This window comes from Oenanthe melanoleuca, chromosome 9 (genome assembly GCF_029582105.1).
Source record: "Oenanthe melanoleuca isolate GR-GAL-2019-014 chromosome 9, OMel1.0, whole genome shotgun sequence".
In the NCBI taxonomy this organism is placed as follows: Eukaryota; Metazoa; Chordata; class Aves; order Passeriformes; family Muscicapidae; genus Oenanthe; species Oenanthe melanoleuca.
The window spans coordinates 10657430-10682426 of record NC_079343.1 but is presented as its reverse complement, the minus strand read 5'-3'; the positions used below and the strand labels follow the sequence as shown (position 1 = coordinate 10682426).

The 24997-nt window shown below is 40.1% G+C and overlaps 1 protein-coding gene and 1 long non-coding RNA gene across 2 annotated transcripts; one reads left to right on the top strand and one right to left on the bottom strand.

The window, feature by feature from the left end:
• Positions 1 to 471: 471 nt before the first annotated feature.
• Positions 472 to 24384, top strand: PCOLCE2 (procollagen C-endopeptidase enhancer 2). The gene is made up of 9 exons (XM_056499094.1): positions 472 to 813; positions 2065 to 2173; positions 9509 to 9764; positions 12112 to 12236; positions 15165 to 15301; positions 16581 to 16735; positions 19982 to 20065; positions 22061 to 22228; positions 23832 to 24384. The coding sequence occupies exons 1-9, from the start codon at positions 725 to 727 to the stop codon at positions 23966 to 23968; spliced, it is 1260 nt and encodes a 419-aa protein (XP_056355069.1). The 5' UTR covers positions 472 to 724; the 3' UTR covers positions 23969 to 24384.
• On the bottom strand, positions 1255 to 16567 carry LOC130256931 (uncharacterized). The gene is made up of 5 exons (XR_008841203.1): positions 16255 to 16567; positions 14340 to 15995; positions 6118 to 6332; positions 3293 to 3438; positions 1255 to 1620 (listed from the first exon to the last, which is right to left on the bottom strand). It is a non-coding gene; the product is annotated as an uncharacterized LOC130256931 (long non-coding RNA).
• Positions 24385 to 24997: the final 613 nt, after the last annotated feature.

Below are 24997 nucleotides of genomic sequence, written 5' to 3'. Positions count from 1 at the left end.
AGCACTAACAGTGTGGCGTTTTTCAAATGCCACGTTCAATAAGAATACTGTGCTCAAAATAAGAATACTGACTTAGTTTTTAATTTCTTTTTTTTTCAGTTAAACAACTTTGGCCCAAATCCTGTAAAATACCCAAGCATTGAGTTCATCACTGCATGCTCTGCCACAGCCTTTTAAAGAGTATCCTTCAGAGCCAGAGCGAAAAGGCTACTAAATGGGTCAGGATTACCCATTGGTAAACAAAACGAAGCATTTCAAGTTTACTTTAGAATTTAAATAAAGAAGAAATTTCAAAGCACCATTACTATTTTTCAAGCTTTGGCAGAGCTGCAGACGATTGCACAGCCGGTAACACTGAGTTCATTCATGCCGGGACAAACAGCAGCACTGTGCCACCTGAGGACGGCAGCGCGGCGTCGCGGGGGGCTGCGGGCTCGGGGCAGGGCCGCGGGCGGGGAGCGCGAAAAGTGCGCGGGGCCGGGGGCGCCGCGGGCCGAGCCCGCAGGCCCCGGGGGCACCGTGCCGAGGCCGGGCATACCCGGGGCAGCGCCCGCGCCCTGCCTGGGGAGAGAGGGCGGCCCGGCCCTGCCCTGCCCTGGGGGCGGAGGGCCGCGGGAGCCTTTGCCTCCTCCCCCGGCCCCGGCAAGCACACGAGGAGCAGGCGGCGGTCGGAGTAGCGGGTCCGCGGCCCCAGCGCTGCCCCAGTCGCCGCTGCCGCCCTGAGATGCCGCCCGCCGTCCCGCTGCTGCTGCTGCTGCTGCCGCCTCTGCTGCTGCTGCTGGCGGCGGCACGTCCCGCCGCTCCCGCGCACAGGTACCACGCTCCCCGTACCCGCGCGGGTACCGCGCTCCCCCGTACCCGCGCGGGTACCGCGCTCCCCCGTCCCCCCGCGGGTACCGCGCTCCCCCGTACCCGCGCGGGTACCGCGCTCCCCCGTCCCCCCGCGGGTACCGCGCTCCCCCGTACCCGCGCAGGTACCGCGCTCCCCCGTCCCCCCGCGGGTACCGCGCTCCCCCGTACCCGCGCGGGTACCGCGCTCCCCTGCCCCGCGCAGGTACCGCGCTCCTCTGTCCCCGCGCAGGTACCGCGCTCCCCCGTCCCCCCGCGGGTACCGCGCTCCCCCGTACCCGCGCGGATACCGCGCTCCCCCGTCCCCTGCGCAGGTACCGCGCTCCCCCGTCCCCCCGCGGGTACCGCGCTCCCCCGGTCCCCCGCAAGTACCGCGCTCCCCTGCCCCGCACCGGTCCCGCGCCCCCTCCCTTCGTCCCCCGCCGTCGCGTTCCCACCGTACCTCCGTGGGGTGCGCGGATGTTTCAGTGCCCGTGACTGCATCAAGGCAGGAGCATTTCCCACGGAGCCCGGGGCGCTGCGAGAGTATCCCGGTGCCGGGTAATCTGTAACCTCTCTAACATAACGGTGTAATAAGGTGAGGCATCCCGGTGTCTAAAGCTCGGCAGGGCGTTTGCTTACCCTCGTGTCCTCAGCAGTAGCAGTGGTCCACGCAGGTTTTCCAGGGCTCCTCGCGTGTCCGGAGCCGGCACCAGCACCTGAGCTCACCTGAGCACAGCTGGGCCCCAGGGCTCAGCACTAGGAGCAGGGCTCAGTACGGGGTGGGTTGTGCTGAGGTACAAAAAAGTACCAGAGACTTCATTATTAAAACATATAAATTCAAAGCAATGAGAAGTATTTTTTATATCCGTGCTATTTTAATTGCTATTATATGTACTGTAGAAAGTCATTGCTAATGACGTTTTAGTAATTATTTTTTTCCATTATGATAGCAATTTGCAATGATGTATCACATTGGCACACCACTGCTTTTAGGAAGTAAAAAAGGAGGTAGCGATAACAGTCTGTGCCTACCCAGAATTAAGGCCCAAGTAGTTGATTTTTTCTACACTTAAGTTCACACATTAAATTGCACATTCTGTGTCAACAGTGATTTTATGTAAATAATTTAATATGTTTCATGTTAGCAATGGTTTTAAGTATTTAAGCTGTTGAAACAGTTTGTGCCTCTTATACAAAGAATAAATGAAATATTTTTTTTTCTGTTATTCTCAGGCCTACATTTACATGTGGAGGAGTTGTATCTGGAGAGTCGGGGTTTATTGGGAGTGAAGGATTTCCTGGCGTCTACCCACCAAACAGCAAATGTACTTGGAAAATCACAGTAAGAATTTTTAATACCACGAAATCAGGGCTGAAGACAATGAACATCTATTTGTTGCTAAACTGTGTTTTACATGGGGTAACATATGTGCAATAATGAACTCTGTAACTCAAAGTAGCTCAACTATCTGAAGCTTTTTAGGGTTGATGTAATATGATAACAGCAGCTGAAACAGAACTGGCCTTGCCTCAGAAGCAAATTTTCATTGACTTCCCTGATGCACCTCTAATTGTTTTAAATTAACCCACTTACAAGAAAACATCTCCCCTTCTGTCACTGTGGAAAGCAATGATGAGTTTTATCAAAGAAAAGGTTTGAGGTGGCAATTATGAAAAGCAAAATTTCTTGGCAAGAAGATATATAAAAAGTTTCAATCAAACCCAAAAAATTCAGGCAGGTTTGCTTGAAGTGTGCTGCTAGCAGTGTTCTGCCAGCCAGGACATCTGGAGTCTGTCATACAGCAGGCCGACAGCAGTAGCGAAGTGTTGTTACGTTTATAAATGACTATGTGAAACAGAACCATGTGGTACAATTGATATTTTGATGCTGAAATGAGACTGCAGGGCAAAGATATATTAATGGACACCAGATTCCATGAAATGACTAGGACGAAATACTCCTGTTCTAGATGTCCTAATGCACAGACTCAGAGAAGGGGATGTGAGTGAATGATTACTTTTCCTCACATCTGCACAAATTAAACCCTCTGAAACTGCCCGCCAAATTTCCTGTCTTTTTTAGGAACGGTTCCCCAGAACACTTCTGACATTTGGGCCTACAGAAAAAGTAAGAAGGCCTAAAAAATAAGTTAGTCTGTGTGTTGACAGAATCACGAAAGACAACTTCAGTTGAAAGACTGCATCACAGGCTAGGTGTTGGCAGGACAATAGGATGTCACAGGATAATTGTTTCCTGCTACTATAGAGATGCTGACGCAAAGCAGGAGACATTGATCTGTTTACAATGTTCCATTTAAAACAACTCTCATACCAAATGAGTGATGTGATTTGAATCGTTTTATCTGAAACATCCTAATGAAGCTGCAGAGTTGCTTTCTGTGCCTTTCTGTCGAGTTATTATTGGGGCCTGGTTAGAGGTTACCTTTGATCCATGTCTGACCTCATCCAGAAGAGGATGTGAAACATGGTCTATGCCCAGAAACTTGCTTCCTTGCTGTCGAGGGGCTGAGGTGACAGCAATCAGCATGGCCCACCTTGCAATCTGAAGAGTAGATTAAAATTGCATTTGGAATCATGTGCACATGCCTTAAATAAAAGGGAAAAACACAAAGTTAGTTTAACAGTATAACTCAGATGTTCAAAAGTTTAAAACTAAATCTGCAGGGAAATAATAATTTTGTTTATAACAGCATGAAGTTTTTACCAATTAAAAACTTAGATAAGAAATGGAGGCAGCACTAAAGAAGCAATTACTGAATCATGCCGCGTATCTGCCCTTCATATATGGGGGGTAGAGTGAGAATGAATTATTGTACTTAGAAAGTCCATAGAGAGTGGTTTCATTGCAGATTTTATGTGGCTGTTGCTAACAAGATGCCAGCATCCAGGTGAGCCTGGGAATGGTGAGAAGCATTACTACAAAGCTGTAGTTATGTCTGCACTTGAGCTTTCTTGCCAATGGGAGGAACTCAATGGCTTCTGTCATTTCATGATCACCCTGACTCCCAGTTTTCTGCTGTGCTGCCATTTGACTGCCTCCTGCTTGTCCTCTGTAGTTTGCCCAAAGCCAGGGAAGAGCTGCACAATTTGAGTAGTCCAGGCTTGCTTGTGCCCTCACTCCATTTAACCCATTTTATTAAACAATAATGTTCACTAAGCCAAGCTGATTTCTTTTCCCCCATCAACTGTAGAACGCTCTGTGTCTTTTGGATGTGCAGGAAAGATGTAGGGAAGGCAAGGACTAATAAACTTGCAAGACTAAGCTTGTGTTCTCTTTAAAAAGACCATGGTTTACCGAATTGTGGCAAAGTTGTACACTCAAGGGTCTGGTTAGCCTGAATTTAAACAACAAAATCCTTTCACCAAATACTGCTGAGGCTCAGAATAGCTTGCAATAGCACCCAGTAAGAAAGCCAGTTGCCATGAAGAAATACTCTGTAGTTACTGTTAGTCTTCCTCATTTAGCATCTGGTCTTAGAAAGTGACTAAGACATTTGCCTGTCCGTTTTAGCCAAGGGCTGTGAACACCTTCCTGAAAACACTCTGCTAATGCAGGATCTGACAAGTCTGCAAGACTGAAAGAGACGTTGTGATTCACTTTGTGTCTGGGTCACGAGAAGCATGAAGCTCTCTTTTTCTCAACTGCAGGATCTCATCTCTGCACAAGAAATGCAAAGAGAGGCAGAATGAGAGCTAATTCGTTCTTTAGAGGAAAACAGGTTTAGAAAACATTACAGGTAATACAGATAAAGCAGTGTAGCATTCAGATATCATCTGAAATCTTTCCAACTAGTTTGCTAAAGCTGGAAGAGTCTCTCTAATTCAATTATAGTTCTGTTATTTCAAGAGACTGGGACTTTTTCAGCTGGCTAAAGAAAACAGCTTCTCTATTCTAAGAGCTCTAAGAAGTGTTCAGCACATGCTTGTGGTTCTATTACAGCCTTGGCAGACTACCCAGCAGCTTTTCACTGGCTTTCCTAAGAAGTCATTTGTACAGCTACTTCCTTTCCTATAGTAATGTATATAGCTTTATCTAAAATGTCATATACACTTACTTTTAATACTCTGTAATCCTTCTTGGCCATCACCTCACATAAATGTGTCACATAGTCCAAGAATCTGAACTGCTGTCCTGTGTTTTTCTGGCAGACTGCTTAGTTCCCATAAAACTCCAACAACTTTACATGCAACAATAACACTGAAAACTGTCAGAGTTACATAACATTATGTTTTTATAGGTTCAGGAGCTGAGTTCCAGCAGGTTTGCTGACAATAAGCAAAGTTTAAAAAATTTTACTTATCAGGGCAGTTGGGAATCTGCCCTGAGGGAGCAGAATATTTTAAATAATTTTTTCTATGTTTTAAGCATTCATTTTCCTATGTCATTGTAAAACTGCCTTTCCAGTAGAGAACAAGTCTTTACACATTGGTTGTATTGCCAGAAAATAAATGAGATGGACAGAATCTAGTGCCCTTGTCAGGAAGACAAGCTAATACAAATTTTTAAAATTGGAGATAAAGGTAGAGAACAAGCAACTAGGCAGAAATCATGGCTCTTCCCAAGATGTAACTCCAAATAGCTTCCACATTAATTTTCAATAGAGAGAAATAATACATTTGGTTTGCAGGTAGCTGATGTATTTTTCAACTCTACCTGGGATTGCTATAACAAAACATAAAACATTTTTGTATTAAACATGTATCAAAATATATACAACCCAATACAGGTTTAAAAGTTAGACAAAATATATTTCTGAAAGTTGGCATTTAAGGGGTCTCCTCCCCCAGAAAGATTATTTTCAAAGTAAATAGTCTAAACCACATCATTTTGATGAAGAGGGCTTTGTATTCAGTCAGAACCACTACAGAAAAACAGCTTCACTAATTTAAAGATAACTGAACTTTGATTAACATTATATGAAATATCTGCAATGAATGATAACCAAAAACAATTTCAGGACCTTATTTTGAGGTGTGTTGTATATGTGGAATAATCATGCCCTGTTGAAGATATTAGTAATCTACACAGATGATTTTAGGGAATTATGCTCTAGAAAAATTCCCTCTAAAAATTTCTTTACCTTTCCATAGGAGTAAGGCATCCTTTGCATTAGTTTAGCATCATAATTTTTGGACCTAAAGAAGTTCATAGGGTTAAAATGAAGGGAAGCTGAGACTGAGTATGGGTCAAGGAGAGGCAGAGGATGAAGTGCCTCTGTTGTTGAAAGATACCAGCTGGATGGATAAAACAAAAATAAGGCACACCCTGCGGAGGAAGCATCACATCATTCTTCCTTTGACTCCTCCCTCTTTTTTTTTTTTCTTTTCTTTTAAGAGCTGAATTCCTTCCAGTTCTTCCTCTGAGGTATCCCATCTTCTTACTGCATCAGGCTCAGATGTGGCTCAAAGTAAACAATACTGAGTCATGCTGGCCTTTGCTTGTTCCCCCGTGTTTCTCATGGAACAATATTTCAAATGTCCTGGGATAATCATTGGCAGATTTTAGCACATTAGATATCAACATTTAAAGAAGCAAAATGGTAGAAATCAAAGAAAAGTACAGTTTTGCAAAGATGCCTGTATTTAGCACAAGATTTTTTGGGAGTAGCTGCAAACTGGACCAGCTGCTGCCACAACGTGGAACCACCATCCCCTGCACTTCGGATTGTCATCTACTCAGACCACAACATTTTGATTCAACATATGTATTATTTTTGTGAATGACAAATATTTTAATAAGCAATTATATTTTAAAAATAAATGTAATAGTAAGTAGTGACTGTAGTTTAGGGCCTGCCACATTTCTCTAAATGACTTACCTCTCCAAATTCAGCTAAACATGAGCAAGGATTGTTCAGACAACTAAAACCTGGAGCAGGCTCCTTGTTAAACTCCATGACCATGTGGCTGGTTTTTCCTATACCTTTTTTTACAGACTGTCATGAAAAAGAAGTCAATACATCTATGGGGAACAGTCTTGACCAAGTTCAAGTAGATTAAACTGACAGAAGCAAAGATTAAAAACCACAATGAAATATAATTAGAAAGTGTAATGCTGTATAGTATAGCCAGTGGTGGAGAGGCAAGAAGGAAACACTGCACAGAATGCATGAACCAGAAAACCAAAGACTTGAGTGCATGGCTGGCTGCAGTTTGGCGTTGGGCAGCTTTGCCAGTGTACTGTGCCTCCTGTGCAGGGTCTGTCCCACGTCCTGTTTCCCTCTGTCCCCATGGGGCAGCACAAGAGAGTGGAATGTCCAGGGGCAGGAGTGAGTGTGCCTTGGGGCTGGTGGGAGCAGAGCAGTGCTGGGCCAATGCACTCCTGGAACAAAGCTGTCAGTGAGCACCATCAGCATTACTGAGGGACAACCACTTGGCTAAATATGAGTGCAATTCTACAAGGACAGCAAAAAGACCTTTTCTTGCCCCAGAACCAGCCACCTCTCACATTTCCACTTCCTTCTTCAAACTCTGGGACAGAGCAGGTATATTCAAAGAGGCAATTCAGGCTGAGAAAGTAGGGGAAAATCTCATAAGGATTAATAAAACTGCTTAATCTAAGAGGCTAGAGCAACTTCTGTTCAGCTTTCAAAAACAGGAGAAGGGGAAATATCTTAAAGACAGGCAAGTTTTAGCCAAAGCTGTTGTGGAATATGTTGGACAAACTTAACTGTAGGCATGAGAGTTTATTTTAAAACACAATAACCTTTAAAAGTCACCCCATTTGCATCCTGTCATACCAGTTGTACAAACTTATGAAAATTACTGTTCCACCCCAAAAGAGCATATGCTATTTTACATGCATACTTCTGGAAAAAAGGTTTCTGTCATCTAGCTGCCTAAATTTGACTTTATCTAACTAATTTTACTGTCAGGATTCCTGAACTGACTCGTCCAGTCACACAGAATTTTTTGTATAACCGTAAATAATATTCAGGTTTTCTGGCAGGAATACCAAATTCATTTTAGCTTATTTTCAGTTAAAATGACTAAGCCTTAATGCTCTTTCGTGATTCAGACCAGAAGACAAGTGAATGCAATGAGATTTATATATGAGAGCAGTGATTCAAGGAACAAATTCAAGATTAGGTGAGTTGTGGTTTGTAGTAGTAGCAGTGATGTGTATCAGCACAGGGGCCCTGAATGCATTTTTGAGAGAACTTTGAACTTAAAAGGAAAATTCTCTGAAACCAGCAGCAGGAACTGCAGTGGAGCTAGTCAGGCAGTGTGCAATGGACCCTGGGCAGCTAAGAACAGCTCAAGCAGAAATTGTCCTGCTGCAGGATTAGTATCAGCACTGGACAGGAAAACAACCACATGAATGAGTAACCTGAACAGACCTACAGTACATTTTTCAGTACATCTAGAGCTGCTGTCTCTATCAGTGTCTTCTGTGGGTTAAAGCAGTCACTTCTATTTCTAGCACTTCCATCTATACTTGACAAGCAATTTTTAACTGTTGAGACTCAATGTTAAAACAGTTTGAAAATTTCATGTAGGAACATTTTAGTTTTAGTTTCTTTCAAACCAGTGTTTTAAAATGAGTCACTGTTAAGGAATGAAAAAAAATCATGAACTCTTAAATAATGTGGCTTAAATATGAACTTAATGCAGATATATTGAGTGTGTGTTTAAAGCAGAAAATTATAGTAGTGTCTCAGTAAAGCAGAACAGCTGCAATTATTTTAATAGCTAACCACTCTATCATGATATGGATTGAATGCAGATAATTACACTTGCCTGTCTAGGGTCTCTCTATACTTTAAAATACTGTTTCCCTTCTTCAGTTCTGTTACACAGCATTAAATGCTTTATTAGAACAGTTTTCACTTCTCAGTATACTGCTTTTTCTCTCAAAAGCTTGTAACTGTATCCCAGGAAATGTTCTTCTCCTTGTAAATTACTACGTTACATCCTTCTCTGTATTCTTGTCTCTTTTGCAATGTCCACAGATGCAGACATGTAAGAAAATTTGCCCATATGTTTCCTCAGATGTTTCAGAAAACAAAACTCTCTTCTATATTAAGGATACCCATTAATGGTTCTTTTGAATTCTCTCTTTATAGTTTTACATTGTCTTTCCAAATATAATTCTTTCACTGCAGCCACTCCAGTAACTAAATATTAGGGCTGTATGGTGTTGGCTGTAAAGTTTCTAGTTTTATTTATAAGTGTAAGATGTCTGTCAGTAAATAAAAAAAAAAAACTTCAAACTATGAAACTTAGTAACACAAATCAGAAAGAGAGGCCATTTCATTTGTTTAAAGTGGTAAATTTGCTTGTTCCATATTTTTTTTCATATTAATCTCATCCTCCTCACCTTACTTGGTAACAAGGAGCTAATGCATGGCTAATTCTATACTTTCAGCAGAAGATAAGAGAAACACACCAAGCTGAACTGGTTTATAATTAACTGCATGAGCTTGACTAGAGGATACTCTGGATCAGAAATAAGATGATGGCAAGACATGGCCAGAGCTTTGTATTTAGGATTGGTCCAAGTTACTTTAAAAACTGCTTTGCCTGGAATATAGTTGATGAAAAGAGCTCATCTGACAGGAAGTGAAGGGTATGAAACAGTCATGTAAACTGTGGGATCCGATAGATACGTGGTCACACTCCAGGTGCATCTCTCCCTCCCTCCCTCTCTCTGCAGGTCCCAGAGGGAAAAGTGGTGGTTCTTTCCTTTCGACATTTAGACCTGGAAAGTGACAATCTGTGCCGGTATGACTTTGTGGATATCTACAGCGGCCACGCCAATGGACAGCGCATCGGCAGGTTCTGTGGTACCGTGAAACCAGGCGCCCTTGTATCCAGCAGCAATAAAATGTTGGTGCAGATGACTTCAGATGCTAATACTGCTGGAAGTGGATTCATTGCAAAGTTTTCTGCAGCTGAACCACATGAAAGAGGTAATTAACTATTTTATATGTGCTGAAGACAAATGTAACTCAGCTCTGTGCAGAGCCACATAAATGCTTAAAAAGATGTGGCACCAGAGATATTAAGGATTGTGCTATTCAGCATATTTATTAACTGCATTTTATTTTTATTTTTATTTTATTGCATTTATTATATTTTGCAAATAGCAAAATGTAACTGCTTAGCTATCTTAGTTCATCAGGTAGTAAAGAGAAAGGCTGACATCTAAAAGTAGTGGAAGAACTGTACCTAGTAGTAAACTGGTAATAGCTAGTCATTACAAGGGCAGATGAAATTCAGTATAGATAAATGTTGCAAATAAGGGGAAAACACCATAACTTTGTGTACAGTACAGCAGGTTCTGAATAGACTGTTACAGTTTTGGAATGAGATATTAGATTTAAAATAGATATTTTATGAAAACACCAATTGAGCATCAATCCAGTGCTTAGTAGGTATCAGAAAATAACCAGAAACTTAACAGTTTTCAGTAAAAACCAAACAATAACAACAAAAAACTACACCATTATAAATCCATTATGCATGTACATCTCTAATAAAGCATCTCTTTCTGATCTTCCCATCTCAAAACTGAATATGATAAAATTATCAGAAGGAATCAGAGACAAGTATGATAGAGTTAGAAGAACTTCACATACACAAAGATCAACTGCACAGCATGAACTTCTTTACACTGGAAAAGAGAAAGTAGAAGGGACTGCAGGAGAGTGCTTTAAAGCAGTCATGACTGGTGTGGAGAAAGTGACTGGGGACCACAGTCCATCTCTTTCAATATAAAAACCAGATGAGGAAGTGGCTGCAAAGGAAAGGAGAGGATGATTTTTGTCTATGACCTGTGAAGCAGTAGAACACTGTGCCAGGGGATAGTGTGGATTGTCTGTTTCTACCCTGGTTTAAAAACACTTAAAAAAACATATCAAAGCAAAATTAATCAGATATTATTGAACATAAAAGCATTGCCTGGTGCTTGGGAAGAGTATGACCAGTCACAGGAAGGTGGTATTGCCCTAGTTCGTGACTCTTTTTCAAGGCTCTTGCTATTGGCATGATACTAGAGACAGTGCAGGTGATGAGTAATGTATCAGGCCTTCAGTTGTAACCTTGTATTGGCAACTTCTTGAAATATATATTACAACACTGACCAAGAACTGAGAAACTAAGAGACTTTTTATTAATTCATAGTTAATTTAATAAGAAGGTTCATAATAATATTGTAAATAATGATTACATACCTGATGGAGTTTTTAATCTGGAACTGAGAGCAGGAGATACAGAATAAAAAGACCTTTCTCCCTCAAGAACACTGCACAGGCTGCAGTTCCTGTGGGAATGTCTGTCCCACCATCACTGCCACATGGGCTGCGGGGATGGCTATGGCTCCTCCAGTACCTGCAGCCTCTTCCCCCTCCTGCTCCAGGATTTGCAGGAATGCCTCTCTCTCTTTTCTGCTGCCGTTTATTAGCTGTGTTTTCCCAGAGGTGCCCCCAGCCGAGGTGGAGAGCTGTGGCAGGGCTGTGGCAGAGACCCTCAGTGTGGGCCTGCAGTGCCTCAGGGCTGGCCCGGGGTGCGGCGGCCCGTGGTGCTCAGGGTCTGGCTGTGCTCAGGGTCTGGCTGTGCTCAGAGACTCGCTGTGCTCAGGGCCCGTGGTGCTCAGGGTCTGGCTGTGCTCAGGGTCTTGCTGTGCTCAGGGTCTCGCCGTGCTCAGGGTCTCGCCGTGCTCAGGGTCTCGCCGTGCTCAGGGTCTGGCTGTGCTCAGGGCCCGTGGTGCTCAGGGTCTTGCTGTGCTCAGGGTCTCGCCGTGCTCAGGGTCTTGCTGTGCTCAGGGTCTCGCTGTGCTCAGGGTCTGGCTGTGCTCAGGGTCTTGCTGTGCTCAGGGTCTTGCTGTGCTCAGGGTCTCGCTGTGCTCAGGGTCTTGCTGTGCTCAGGGTCTGGCTGTGCTCAGGGTCTCGCTGTGCTCAGGGTCTCGCTGTGCTCAGGGTCTGGCTGTGCTCAGGGTCTTGCTGTGCTCAGGGCCCGTGGTGCTCAGGGTCTCGCTGTGCTCAGGGTCTCACTGTGCTTAGGGCCCGTGGTGCTCAGGGTCTCGCCGTGCTCAGGGTCTGGCTGTGCTCAGGGTCTTGCTGTGCTCAGGGTCTCGCTGTGCTCAGGGCCCGTGGTGCTCAGGGTCTTGCTGTGCTCAGGGTCTCGCTGTGCTCAGGGCCCGTGGTGCTCAGGGTCTCGCTGTGCTCAGGGCCCGTGGTGCTCAGGGTCTTGCTGTGCTCAGGGTCTCACTGTGCTTAGGGCCCGTGGTGCTCAGGGTCTGGCTGTGTTGCCTTGCAGGGGACCAGTACTGCGGGGGACGGCTGGAGAAGCCATCGGGGACCTTCCACACGCCCAACTGGCCAGAGCGGGACTACCCTGCGGGAGTCGCCTGTTCCTGGCACATTGTGGCTCCGAAGAACCAGGTAAAGCGCTGCCGTGGCCCTGCTGGCACAGCTCAGCTTGCAGTGCCTGTGGGGACCGGCAGCTCAGAGCAGCTGGCTGCCCACGCTGCCCTGGGACCCTGCAAAGGCCCTGGGCTGGCACAGGGGTGGGCAGGGCAGCGAGCACAGCCCAGCTGTGGCTCCGGCCAGCCTGCCTGCCGCCCCCGCATCGCCCCACTGACTCTGTGCCTCCTGCACTGGCACACTCCCCTAAACAAAACCCATTAAAGCGTCCGTGACTGCTGAGGCTTTTAAGCCAGGGAGAGTTTAAAAATGATTTTCTTAATTCAAAAAATACCATGCAAATTAAGTTAGGGCAGGTGATCCTCTCAGCACCAAACATGATGATGACCAATGCTGCATTTAAGTCTAACAACGTTTGAGCATTTTTGGTGTTGCTGCAGTTTATTATTGAGATACCCAAATAGAGCTGATTGAATTTAATGAAAGCAGTTTTATTTTGTATTTTGAAGGCTCCATCGCATAACATGCTTGCTTAATTAGCCAGATGCCATGAGAGCATATGTTATTGCTTCATTAAGAGCTGAGGAGATGAGAGCAGACTGAGAGGGCTCTTGTGCCATGGCAAACACAAGGGTGTTCCCTACACTGTAGTGCAAATTTCAATCCTAGCTGCACATTTTCTGGTTGCTGCTGAGCCATCTGCTCTGTATCTTAGCAGGAGGTCTACAGTGATCAAATGTTTTGGTTGACAAGCATGTTTGGTAGGTTGCTTTTCTTGCCACATCCAGTTTTTAAAATTCATTTACATATAAAGATGACTTTCCTCTTCATCTTCCACTCATGACTAATCCTTGAAATAAAAAAAGCTGCCCCAGATAAATATATTCTTCTGATCTTTCCTACTTTTGCATTTACCAAGACAGTTCCCCCCTTGAACTGAAGCAGTGTGTCAGATTAGTCTTTCCTGTAGTCATTTTTAATTCATGTTCCTTGTTTGCTAGATACAGGTCATTTAATCACTGCCTATAGATAGGCAGTGATTTTTAAACCCTTATCTGTAAACTACACATTACTTTTGTCCTTTCCAAATGTCTCTAGATAAGCCTAAGAACTTTTCCTAAGCTCATGGAGAAGATTTGAGAAAGGCTATATCAGCATAAAAATAAGGGCATTATATCCTGTGCCTTTGATGATTCTATCCCATAAATCTACCTGTTTCCAAATATGTATTATTCATGTAGTGCAACAGTAGTTGTTTGCATGGAAAAAAACCAGAATTTTTACAGTGATGAAAGCCATTTTCCATGAAGTAGTGAATAAGCATCTCTCTTTGAGTACACAGAAAAAGCTCCCCAGTCTTCCATTTGCCAGAATTTAGGTGTCATTGTCTCTATTCCCCTTTCATAAGCATGAAAGGCACTCTTGGTTTTTTGTCTTGTTTTGTTGCTTCAAATACAAACCAGTAATTACTTAATTTATTACAGAAGATGAAGGAGCTTCTCCTGCTCCTGAAGAGCTTCTATTCCACCATGAAATACTTACTAGTGCAAAGTGCACTTACTGAACAATAGTAGATATTATGGCTGCTGTTTTGCCTGCTATGGAAAAATTTAGCATTTCTGTTCCCCATTTCATTACTTCTTTCTATCCCATCTTTTTTGATCACAAGCACATTATTCAGATGGATATTCCAGTTAAAGTGCACTTTTCCATCATGATACTGAGGGTTTTGAAACAAGCCTGTTAGTCATCTCTGAAATCAAGTCCCCCAAGGTTACTCATACTTCATGGGAAACAAAATTATGCCTCAAAAATCTTAATAAAAAACTAAGACATCAGGTGATAACAGGCTATCATTACTAAGAATGTAGAACAAAATAACTTTTACTATGTCAGTAATGGAATAAAGTACATGCCATGTACAAATTACTTTTTCTTCTTTGTGTAGTTGTAGAAGATTTAATACCATCTTTGAGTCAGATCTTTATAAAGGTTGATCTATAATCAGCACAAATCAGTCTTGTTATTCAAGCCTTATTTGTGGTATTTATGGGAAGGTGATTTAAATACTGTTGTGCTTTATCTAAAGAAGAAGTGTAAATGCATGTATTACTATATTACATCTGTTTCCATGCAGCAGTTAGGTTGTTTCCCTTCCTTGCCACACATGACTGAGAGAGTCATTCTGTAAGACTTCATTTCAGAGAACTGGATTCCATTTCTGTTTTCTTGTACATTGTTGGTTTTTTTTTCCTTAAGTAGAAAATTCCATAAATAAAGTTGTTGCAGATAATAGCGTAAGTACTAGAAATACCAGAATGATACTAGTTCACATTTATGACTTGTAAAGTTTCAACACCTATGGAAACCTGACATGGAAACACTGTTCTTTTAAGTACTTTCTCTTGGGTTTAGTCTTACTATTTGCTGATTTTTTTTTATCAACACTTTAATTTCTAATGTTTTTAATTCTGCATCAAGTATACACAGCATTGGCAACAACAGTGATTTTGCCCCTGCTGTTAACGAAGTCAGTGAAACACCTTGTATCAACTTTGCTTTTTCTTTAGAGTATCTTGAATGGTGCAATGACATTAAAAGCTCATTTTCTGTTGCTTATACTTGCTGTAGTTATTTTGAGAGCATTGTAACACCCAACACCTACTAACATTCACTCATAAAAATAATTTTTCAGAAGTTACTCGCCTACATTTAAGAAGAAAATATTTTACAGAATATTAGAGTTATATTCGTAACTATTAGCTGGAGAGGTCATATGGGTTAAAATACTTTACAATTAAGTGGATTAAGGAATTTTCCTTTATCAAAAGAAAAATTAAATAGTACTTCATATGAAGATGTCACTTACTACAAGCAATATTAATAAATTCTGCATATTGTATCTATTACCTGCATGTTAATAAGTTCTTTCCATTTTCCTTTTAGCTAATAGAGTTAAAGTTCGAGAAGTTTGATGTGGAGAGAGACAACTACTGCAGATATGACTATGTTGCAGTGTTCAATGGTGGGGAAATCAATGATGCTAAAAGAATTGGGAAGTACTGTGGAGACAGTCCCCCAGCGTAAGTAGCTTTCTGTAGTTGTGAACTTCACCACCACTGTGTGTCATTTTGCTAACAGTTCTGTCCAAGACTTCAAAAAGATTTTAATTTTTAAACTAAACATGGTGTTTTCTGCCTCCAGCTGAACATGTAGAAATTGCTTAGTACCTTGTCTCTCTCTAGGATTTTTCTATTTTCTCTCTCTCCATGACTAACCCTGGCTCCAGCCCCTCTTCTCTCCTGTCCCACAAGCCCCATTAGACCACTGTGTAACACCACCAGTGCCAATCCCAATGCTACTGATACTGGTGTAGCATCAATAGTAATGGTAGCTGAACATTAACATAGTATATATATTTTGATTATAGATACTGAAGTACAAAGATCCAGCTGAGCTCTCTAGCCCCTTGGCTCACTCCTCACTTTATCTGACTCATTTTCCTCTGGGCCCTTTTTAAAAAGACAGGATACATAGCCTGGGTCAGATTTTTCAGATTTGGCCTTGTAGTCCTGGTGTTCAGGAAGCAGAACAAAGCTCTTGGCAGCTGATAATCAGTTCCCTTCTATGTCCACAGGCTGTGTCAATACTGCAGCAAGGAAAGTCTAATCTGGACAACCCCCATGGCAGCTGTAAATCCAGAGAATTCCAGTTAACCAGCTCCTTACTTGTGGTTATGTCAGACCCAGCCATCAGAGTAAACTGATTTCTGATAATCTGCCAAAAAAATGGGAAACAATGACAAGTTTTTACTTCAAAGACCTCATTAAGTGTTTCGAAGGAATCCTTGGTAATCAATATCCAAACACTGACAAAAAGTGAGCCCACAGAAATTATAACCCAAAACATTTTATTTTTGGTAGGTTTGTTGCAGAGTTGCAGAATCCAATGCTTTATGAATCTTCATAACCCTTCCGATCATGCAGTATCTTTTTCATTAAACAATACCAAAATTTAGAAAACCCCATTTACTTACCTCCCTTATATACTGAGGCTTTCTTCAATGTATTTTCCCACTTTCCTAATCTGACTTCTTCCTTTTTGTGGAAATGCAGTCTGCAATGAGGTCAACACAGAAGAATTTAACAATACTCACACTGACATAAATGCCAGGAATCAGTTTTAGGTGATTAATGGAAAGGAGTTTCACCCTCAAAACACCAGTGTGTGATATGCCAGACAAAAACCATGTGTTTTTCAGTATTAGTGTGGGTGTTGGTTTTTTAAAAAAAATGTTATTAATGCTTTTTGGCTTTGACATGTGAAATAATGGTAATATTTTATTTTGGTTTTCTATTTTAGGCCTATTCTGTCTGAGAAAAACGAGTTGCTCGTTCAGTTTTTGTCTGATTTAAGCTTAACAGCTGATGGTTTTATTGGCCATTATAAATTTAGACCAAAAAAGTTACCCACAACTACAGCTCCGCTTACAACCACAACAGTCCCTGCTACCTCAAGTAAGTCTTACTGGCTTTAAATCATTTCCTATAATAATTAATTATGCCAGGACAAGGAGAAAGTTACAGAAATATAAAACAGAAATTTTATTAAAAATGCAAGTTTTATAGTTCATTAGTATTTTAGATGTTGAAGGAATGAATTAAATTAATATACTCAAGGAAGTACCAGAATATACTCGGGGGAGAATCCACTTAACATTATGAAAAGAAATCTATCCAGGCAAGAGTTCAGTGTAAAAGTAACTTACTCCAACTGAAAGAATTTTCCTGTCTCTTCTCAATTTTGGACAGTTAACTAGTACGTTCCATAGAAGAATGGATAATCTAATTTCTTTTCAATAAAAACTTCTGAATATTTCAGGAAATAGTTTTATTTAAAGAAACTTTTTCTTCTATACAAATTGATATGTAAAAATCTTACTGTATTTTTCTTCGTGTAGTTATTAAGATCAAGCAATATTGGTATGGAAGGCACCTGAGCCCTCTTCAGGTTCTGTCAACACCCTGTCAATATGACACTCTCCTAGAATAATCTTTATTTGAAAATATTCAGGGATTGGAACTTACAGAGAAACATGTCTCACTAAAAATAAGTCTCCTTTTATATTTAAGACTAGACAGCATATATGAAAGATCAGAGCTGGATTTCTCTGAAGGTGTTGCCAAAAATGCCTCATTACTGAGATCTTGAAGGGATAAATTCTTAGAATTTCTATAACCTGAATGTGAGGCATTTCCGATACAATTATAGCAGAAAAACAAATTATTTATGATGTTTTTGCAAGATATAACCTGATTTGTACTTAAAACATATCAAAAATCAGGGCAGCAATGGCTTGTTGGCAGGAAACCAAGAAGCTGTGGTGGTTTAGTACTGCTAATGAAGGTATTAAAAAGCGATGAAAATAAACATTAAAAAAATGAAATCACAGTGACCTGTAAATCATTCTGATGTGACTCTAACAATAAATAATTCAGCTCTTCTTCACTCTAAAGCACTTGTTAATGATGTTGTTGGTTCAAATACTAGGTCTCAAGTAACCCAGGCTGTCAATAGCCCTGTTCAGGGTTTTGCACAAGCAAGAGAGGTGAACTTTACCAATTAACTCTAAATCAATCTTCATGACAGCATCAGTGTTAGAAAATAAAAACATTCAGATTCATCTGAGAGAGGACAACAGAGGCAGAGTTAAAAAAGACTTGTCAGGCAGACAGAAAGAAGTCCTTTCAAGGCATGATCAGTTTTGCACAGTGTAGGCATTTCTGATCTTCAAAACAAACCAAAGCAAACCAAACCTGTACAGTTCAATTATATTTCTGAGCAGACATTTGCATTCAGAAGTGTCCAGTTCAAAGAGACTCATCTTATTATCTTGCAAATCAGATCTGTTTAAACTTGCACAGAACTCCAGGCATGAATAAAATATTAAACTTAAGTAGGCCCTTTTCAAGAATTTATGTATTATGTACAGTCTTTATGTAACATAAAAATATTAGTATTTGTAGAAATAAATAAATGCTGCAAATACATTTGTAAAAGTAATGAAGATTAATACAATACCTGTAGTGAGGTATTTGACTTCCTTATATCATTGGATAAAGTCATGTATTTTCCTGTCAGTGTGCCTACATGTAAAGTGGCAGGCAACTAAACTTTGATTTCAGTTCTTCTCCAGGTCATGTTTTGCTAAAGTACCTTACAAACAATAGACAGTCTCTGCTGACAAGTCATAGCAAAGTTGGTCACCAACTAAAATTTATTACACTAAAAAAAACAGAAAGAAAAAAGTGCCCTAAAAGGACCAGAAAATACTATTTTGTAACACATAATCCCAGTTTTAAATCTAGAAAAATCAGAGCACCTCAATACATTTTTGGCAGCCGCCATGCTGGCATGCACCTGGGAGTCAACTACATGCTGGGTTTCCTAACCTCCTACTATGGACACCTGCTTAGTAGACTCAAGGAGCATTCAGTTCTTAATTTTTGGTGTGCTGTGTGTAGCATTGAGATTGGAAGCACTTGCCAGACCTGTACCATTGACATAATAACTTGTTCTTTAAAATACTTTTCCTTGTGGGAGGCATTTAACTTTTTAAAGACTCAAATACCAAGAAGACTGGAGAAAAAAAAAGTAAAAACCAGCCCAAAATAAATAAAAAAACTATGAAGCCCAACCTCAAATCTTTGGATTTGAAAGGCAAAACAATGAGCAGAGCAGATCTTCCAACAGTCATGGCCATTGCACTAAAGACAAAGTAATTTTAATGTAATTTAGTTAATTCTCAAAAAATTAGAAAATTATTCAATTAAAAAGAATTACAAGTATAAAAGCATAAATTACTGATTGAAAGTTACTCAGAAGTTATTTTTCAAAAAATATAGGCTGAATAAAACGTCCACAAAATGCTCCATTCTAAAGTAAAAACTGTAAAGATACTTGTCATAGCTAATTTAGTTTTTCTTGGAAATTGGAAAGGCTACGTAGGGATCTGTGGAGTTTTTTAAAATCTGTCAATGTCACCTACATGTTTCCAATATCTATGTCACGGACTAATTCCAAACTAATTTGTAAGGGATATAGAAACCTTGAAGTACTGCAGCCCAATATATTACATGGAATGAGGTACAGAGAACATCCACCTAAGTAGGGAAAAGATGCCAAGTGTTTTCAGTTGTTTATAAACAAAGCATTCAGTTTCAGAAAGGAAATGTCAATCCCTAATGTTAAATAGATAATTCAAACATTGTGTTTCAAAATGCCATGAAGAAAATCTGTGCAAAATTGCCTGACATGAAGGTATGTGAAAAATTTGGGGGAAAAAAGGCTAGGAATTTGAACTCTGATCCCTTTAATCACAGTGTGGTAATTTCCAATAAAAGGGCACCCCTTCCCTCAGAAGTTTTACTGTAATAACATATTGTGGGACTTCAGGTGTCCTACTAGGGCTGTATGGCAACAGCAGTGAAAGATTTAAGATGCCACACAAATCTTGAGTAACATCCCATTCTCTCAGGCCACTAGAACAGACACAGCTGAGACACCTGAAAAAATGATGACTGGAGGTGACAGCAGAGAAAAGGAATATTGTTACTGTGGTGCTCATCCCTAAAATGCCAATTCTAGTTCATGCATACATCAGGATTATTCATCTTTCTTCTTGTCTTTTTTTAAACATAGTGCTTTTCATTTGTATCAAATTCTTCATTTTAATTTCAATTTACTTTTTGCTTTTCAAAAAGTTGTGAAACCTACAGTTGCCCTGTGCCAGCAGAAGTGTAAAAGGAGTGGGACTCTGGAAAGCAATTTCTGTTCAAGCAACTTTGGTAAGGAAGCAAAGTTTCTTTTTTATTATTCATTCTCTACTCTGTTTTTAGACTCAAGGAAATTTTCCCAGATGTAGTTCTGAGTTACCATTAATATACAGGCTAATATTTTTACACCATGTTACATATGTCTCTGACATTAGTATCTGTGATTCACTCAGTACAATCTTAGAGATATTCTGAAATAGGCATGGCACAGATAGCTGAGACAAACATACCTTCTCCATCTGAGAAGCAAATGACAATGTAAGACAACCTCAGATACATCGATTCAGTTACTCTATTGTCATCTCTGTTTTCTGTAACCAGCCAATCCATGCCATGCTGTACCTGTTGACTGTTCCACAATACAGTGTATAGACTTCCAAAATGCTTTGAAAAGAAATTAGAAGGGATGGAAGCTTCCAAGCACTCCTATCTGTACACAGAGATAAATGAATCAGGAAAAACGGTGTCTGCTATGTATTAGCATGGCATTGTCACTGCTGATCTATGCAGTTATGTGTCAGGCTATTTTCCCATATTAATACTGCAATCTTTTTTTAATCCCCTATGACATGCCTGGCAATTTGATGAGAAAACTCCCTGCCACCACCCTTTTTTCATTTTAAGCTGTCTGTCTCTTCCTGCATTGCTAATCCCATGAGATTTGAGGAAATCTGAGGGGTATCTGAGGGCAGCTTTGCCTGATGGTGCCCAAGCAGCAGTGGAGGGCTGTGGCTGTACCCTGAGGTAGGGTTGACTCAGGGCAGCCCCTCCCATTCCTGACCACCTCTTCCAATCTGCAGCCACTACAGGCTAGTCCAACACAAAAAGAAACAGGTAGGGAAAAAACCCAGATCATAAATGGTCTCCTCTTACTGACCACACCTCAGCTCTTGAGCCTCATGGTAAATGATACTATATAAAGCTTGTTTTTTTCCTCTAGCAGCACAGTAATAAATCACATTCTTCTCTCCTATCTTCTGTCAAATACTTGACATTTTTCAGTCTTTTCTGTGACAGGAATTAGAGTAAAAATACTTTATATGCTACTGTGAATGCAAGCATATCCTAAGGTAAGAACAGGAAGTCTGTTGTTCATAGAATATAATTTATTCTAAGTTTATTTGCAGATTTTATGATTTTAGAAAATAATAACAATTTCTCTTTCATCATGCTTTTTATTTTTATTGTTTCCAGAAATATAGCTCCAATATCCAGCACATTAACATCCACAGTTCTCTCTTGATTGAAATAGAACATTCTATTTAATTAAAAACTCTGCATTAAAGGAAGATAATGTACAAATTTACAAACTCCCAGAATGTGGATTATGCATTTTTGTAAAATAATCTAGCTGTATATATGTGATAACTGAAGATCCAATCTATCCTAGGATAGAATATCTGATTTAAAAAGATGACCTGAGAAGAAACCAAATTGTTAATACCAATTAACATTTCCTTTTGATAAATAAAGATTAGTTTACCAGTTAATTTAGTCATCCTAGGGAAAAGAAATTATCTTGATTTTCATACTGAGAGGTCTTTGGGAGATATGATGGTCAATTCTGTAACTACATTCAGCTGAAATAAGTAAGTTTGTATCAGGCCTCAGACAGATCAAAATCTAGTTCTTAGGGCATTAACTATTCCCTGCTACTTCTCTGGGAGTGTCAGAGAAGTAGGAATTCAGATTTTGGCTAGAAGAGTTTCAATTCAATTTCTCCATTATTTGAAAATGATTCATTAAAAGTAGTATCAAATTGTACTGTTTAAGTGAAATCAGAGATCTGGGCTTGCACGAGACACCTTGTAGAACAATTTCATATTTGGTTCCACCAAAATTTGACAGTAGTGAGTTAGTTACTAGCAGTGATACTCATATTTTTAGTAAGTTTTCCCAGGACTGTTTGTTTCCTTATTAGGAAATAAAATACTTACTCAGTTTTTATGATGCCTCAAAATTTATGTCTAATACTAATAAAAATGTACCAAATATATTTTCTTCTAGTAATCACTGGAACTGTAATCACAGCAGTAACACGGGCTAGCAGTCTGCATGCAACAATATCCATCATTAATGTATATAAGGAGGGAAATTTAGCAATCCAACAAGCTGGCAAGAATATGAGTGCCAAGATTCTTGTTATGTGTAAGCAGTGTCCTCTCATCAGGAGAGGTAAGTACACAGTAATAATTGCTTTGTGTGTTTGTAAAAAATAACCATTATAAAAACTACTATTTGAAATATGGCTACAAAAATCAATGAAATTACTGTGGTTTTTTCTATAATCAGCAGTTAGTACTGCAGTCAATTTAAAATAACCAGTAATCCAGAGATTCATTGCATTTTTCTGTTTTAATGGGAAAGGAATAGGCTCATGTAGATCACAGGAGTTTGAAAAACTTTTTTTCTTTAAAAGTCATGTGATGCAAGATAAAATCTGATTTGGGTCTCTCAGATGAAGCTGAGATAGATTTTGTGTTGACATGTATGTATTCTGGAGCTAGTTTTTATACACGGTTGTTTAGAAGGGAAAGACAATAGCTGCTAAACCTAGAAGATCAGTATCTCACAGGAAATGGCAGAAATCAACAAGTTCCACTGTTGTGTATCTCCTGAATGTATTTACAGAAATAGTATTAGGCCCACTTTGTATCTGCAAACAGCCAGTACTACTAAAGGCTACCTTAAATGATCAGCCAACATAAATTCCAGTTAATTGTGATAAAGGTGTTAAAAGAAATACTGGGAAGTATTTTTTACTGAAGTAACTAGGTAAAAAATAAAACTGTTTTTAGCTCTGCCTCATAAGTAAACAGGTAGAACATGAGAACATAAACAGAGCCGTAGCAGGAAACAGTCAAAATAACTTAATAAGCATAAAAAAATCCCTAATACTGTTCTACATACTATGAGTGCTTAAGCATATTAACTCAAAGTGGGCAGTAGCAAAGTGAAAAATCATGATCAGAAATTAGCTTTTCCCTTTAGTTATCTGAAAACTACACAGTGGGAGACATAAAAATATCCTTGGTGGAACAAACTGTCTCCTTGTAGCCAGACTTGTGGCTCCAAACCACACACTTCTGTTTCTAATCCTAAATCTCAATGAATTATTGAAAAGCCATCACTTAGTATCTGAACTTTTCTGTTTATATCCCTGTGATGCCTTTCCTTCCAGCCCAAGACACTGCAAATCCCCAACTCTTCTAAGGCGTAAAAATATGCAGATCCAATTGAATTGTCCAAAGCCAGGTGTTACCACTCATTAAGTCCACCTTGCCTGAATGCTTCTGTACTTAATCTAGAAAATATTTACATCTCTGGGGAGGGAAAGGAAATGAAAATATTTAAGTGCATTATCACTTGAGGGCATTAACCTACAAGCTAAGCAAATGTGACAATATTCAAAATTAGTGAGACATATTCTACCCTGGGTGACAGTGGTTAGGCTATCCAGTGTTGATAGGCACTTCTAGTGCCTCTCAGACTCCCTTGGCAGTCTACATTTAAAGACTACCCCCTATATATTTAATTATATAATAGACACTTAGCTGTGTCAAATTGTACCTACTTGATTTTTACATAACTATAGTTTGTGGTGTAATATGCATGGCAGAGATGGGTAATGGAGAGTAAATGTTGCAGGTAGGAAGGAAAAAATGTTGCAAGGCACTGGTAACAAACAGTGAAATGAACAGAAACTACAGGTGGAGAACTATGCTTACCAAATGATACCCCAGATTTCTGTCTTGTAATCTTACTCTCTCCTTTCTAGGTTTAAACTACATCATCATGGGCCAGGTAGATGAAGATGGCAGAGGCAAAATCTTTCCCAACAGCTTCGTCATGAGCTTTAAGACTAAGAACTCAAAGATCCTAAATGCCTTGAAAAACAAAACATGTCAAAATTGAAGTCTGCAGCTGCATTCTATCATCTGTCTCGAGAAACCATTTCAACTTAGCATAAGTCATGGAAATGCAACTGTCTGCCAGCAGTACAACCATGCTGACCCTTTCCCTCATGTCCACATCAGCACACTGGCACAAAGTGAAATCCTTTACTTGTACAAGATGAGAACAGACCCTCCTAAGGCTGAAAGCCTAAGATTTGCAGCACAGCCATCTGATCTCAAACATACAAATTCCAATTACTTGGAAGATGTTAATTTATAACTGTCCAATTTTTAAAGGAGTTTTGTACATTAAATAAGAATTCTAAGTGCAATATTTATAGCAACTCAGTTTAACTTAGCTCTTTTTCTCTAAAGTTGTTTTATTACATGGATTTCTGCATTATTATCAGTGCTTAATAAAATATTTTAAGATTAAATCATGCACCAACTAGTTATTGATTATTTATAAAGTGAGGCAGCTGAATATAGAAACTGTTTTTTGATCATTTCATGCTTTTGATGGTTTGGGCCTTGCACACATTGTAACAGACACTACACTTTTTGCTGATTAAGGGTCTGATTTTCCTTGCATAGAAGTCAGTGAATCATTGATCTGAACAGGAACTCTTCAAAGAATTAGACAGCTGTAAAAAAGCACCACACTTTTCTCCATTGATGACTATCTACTTAGTAAATGTCACTAGTAAGTTTTGTAAGGTAATAAGGTAGAGGAAGGTAGGAATTAATTTAGTGGTGGTAAGGTGCATATAGAATCTAAGATCACTTTGTTTTCCTTGTATATTAACACCAGACCAGAGTTCTTTGGATAATCTGTGACTATGAGTAGGAAACTAATGAAATACACAGTCCCTACTGGAAGTAGTCATTGCTTATTCCAGCAAGAGAATGCAGATTGCTATTGTCTTCACTGATGGATTCTAACACAATGCCCAGAGGCACTGCCACAGCACAGCTTGGCAGCACAGCAGCCTCTCTTCCAAAAACTTTATGGGTAGCTGGGCTGGGGACAAAAGGATCAGAGGTGGCA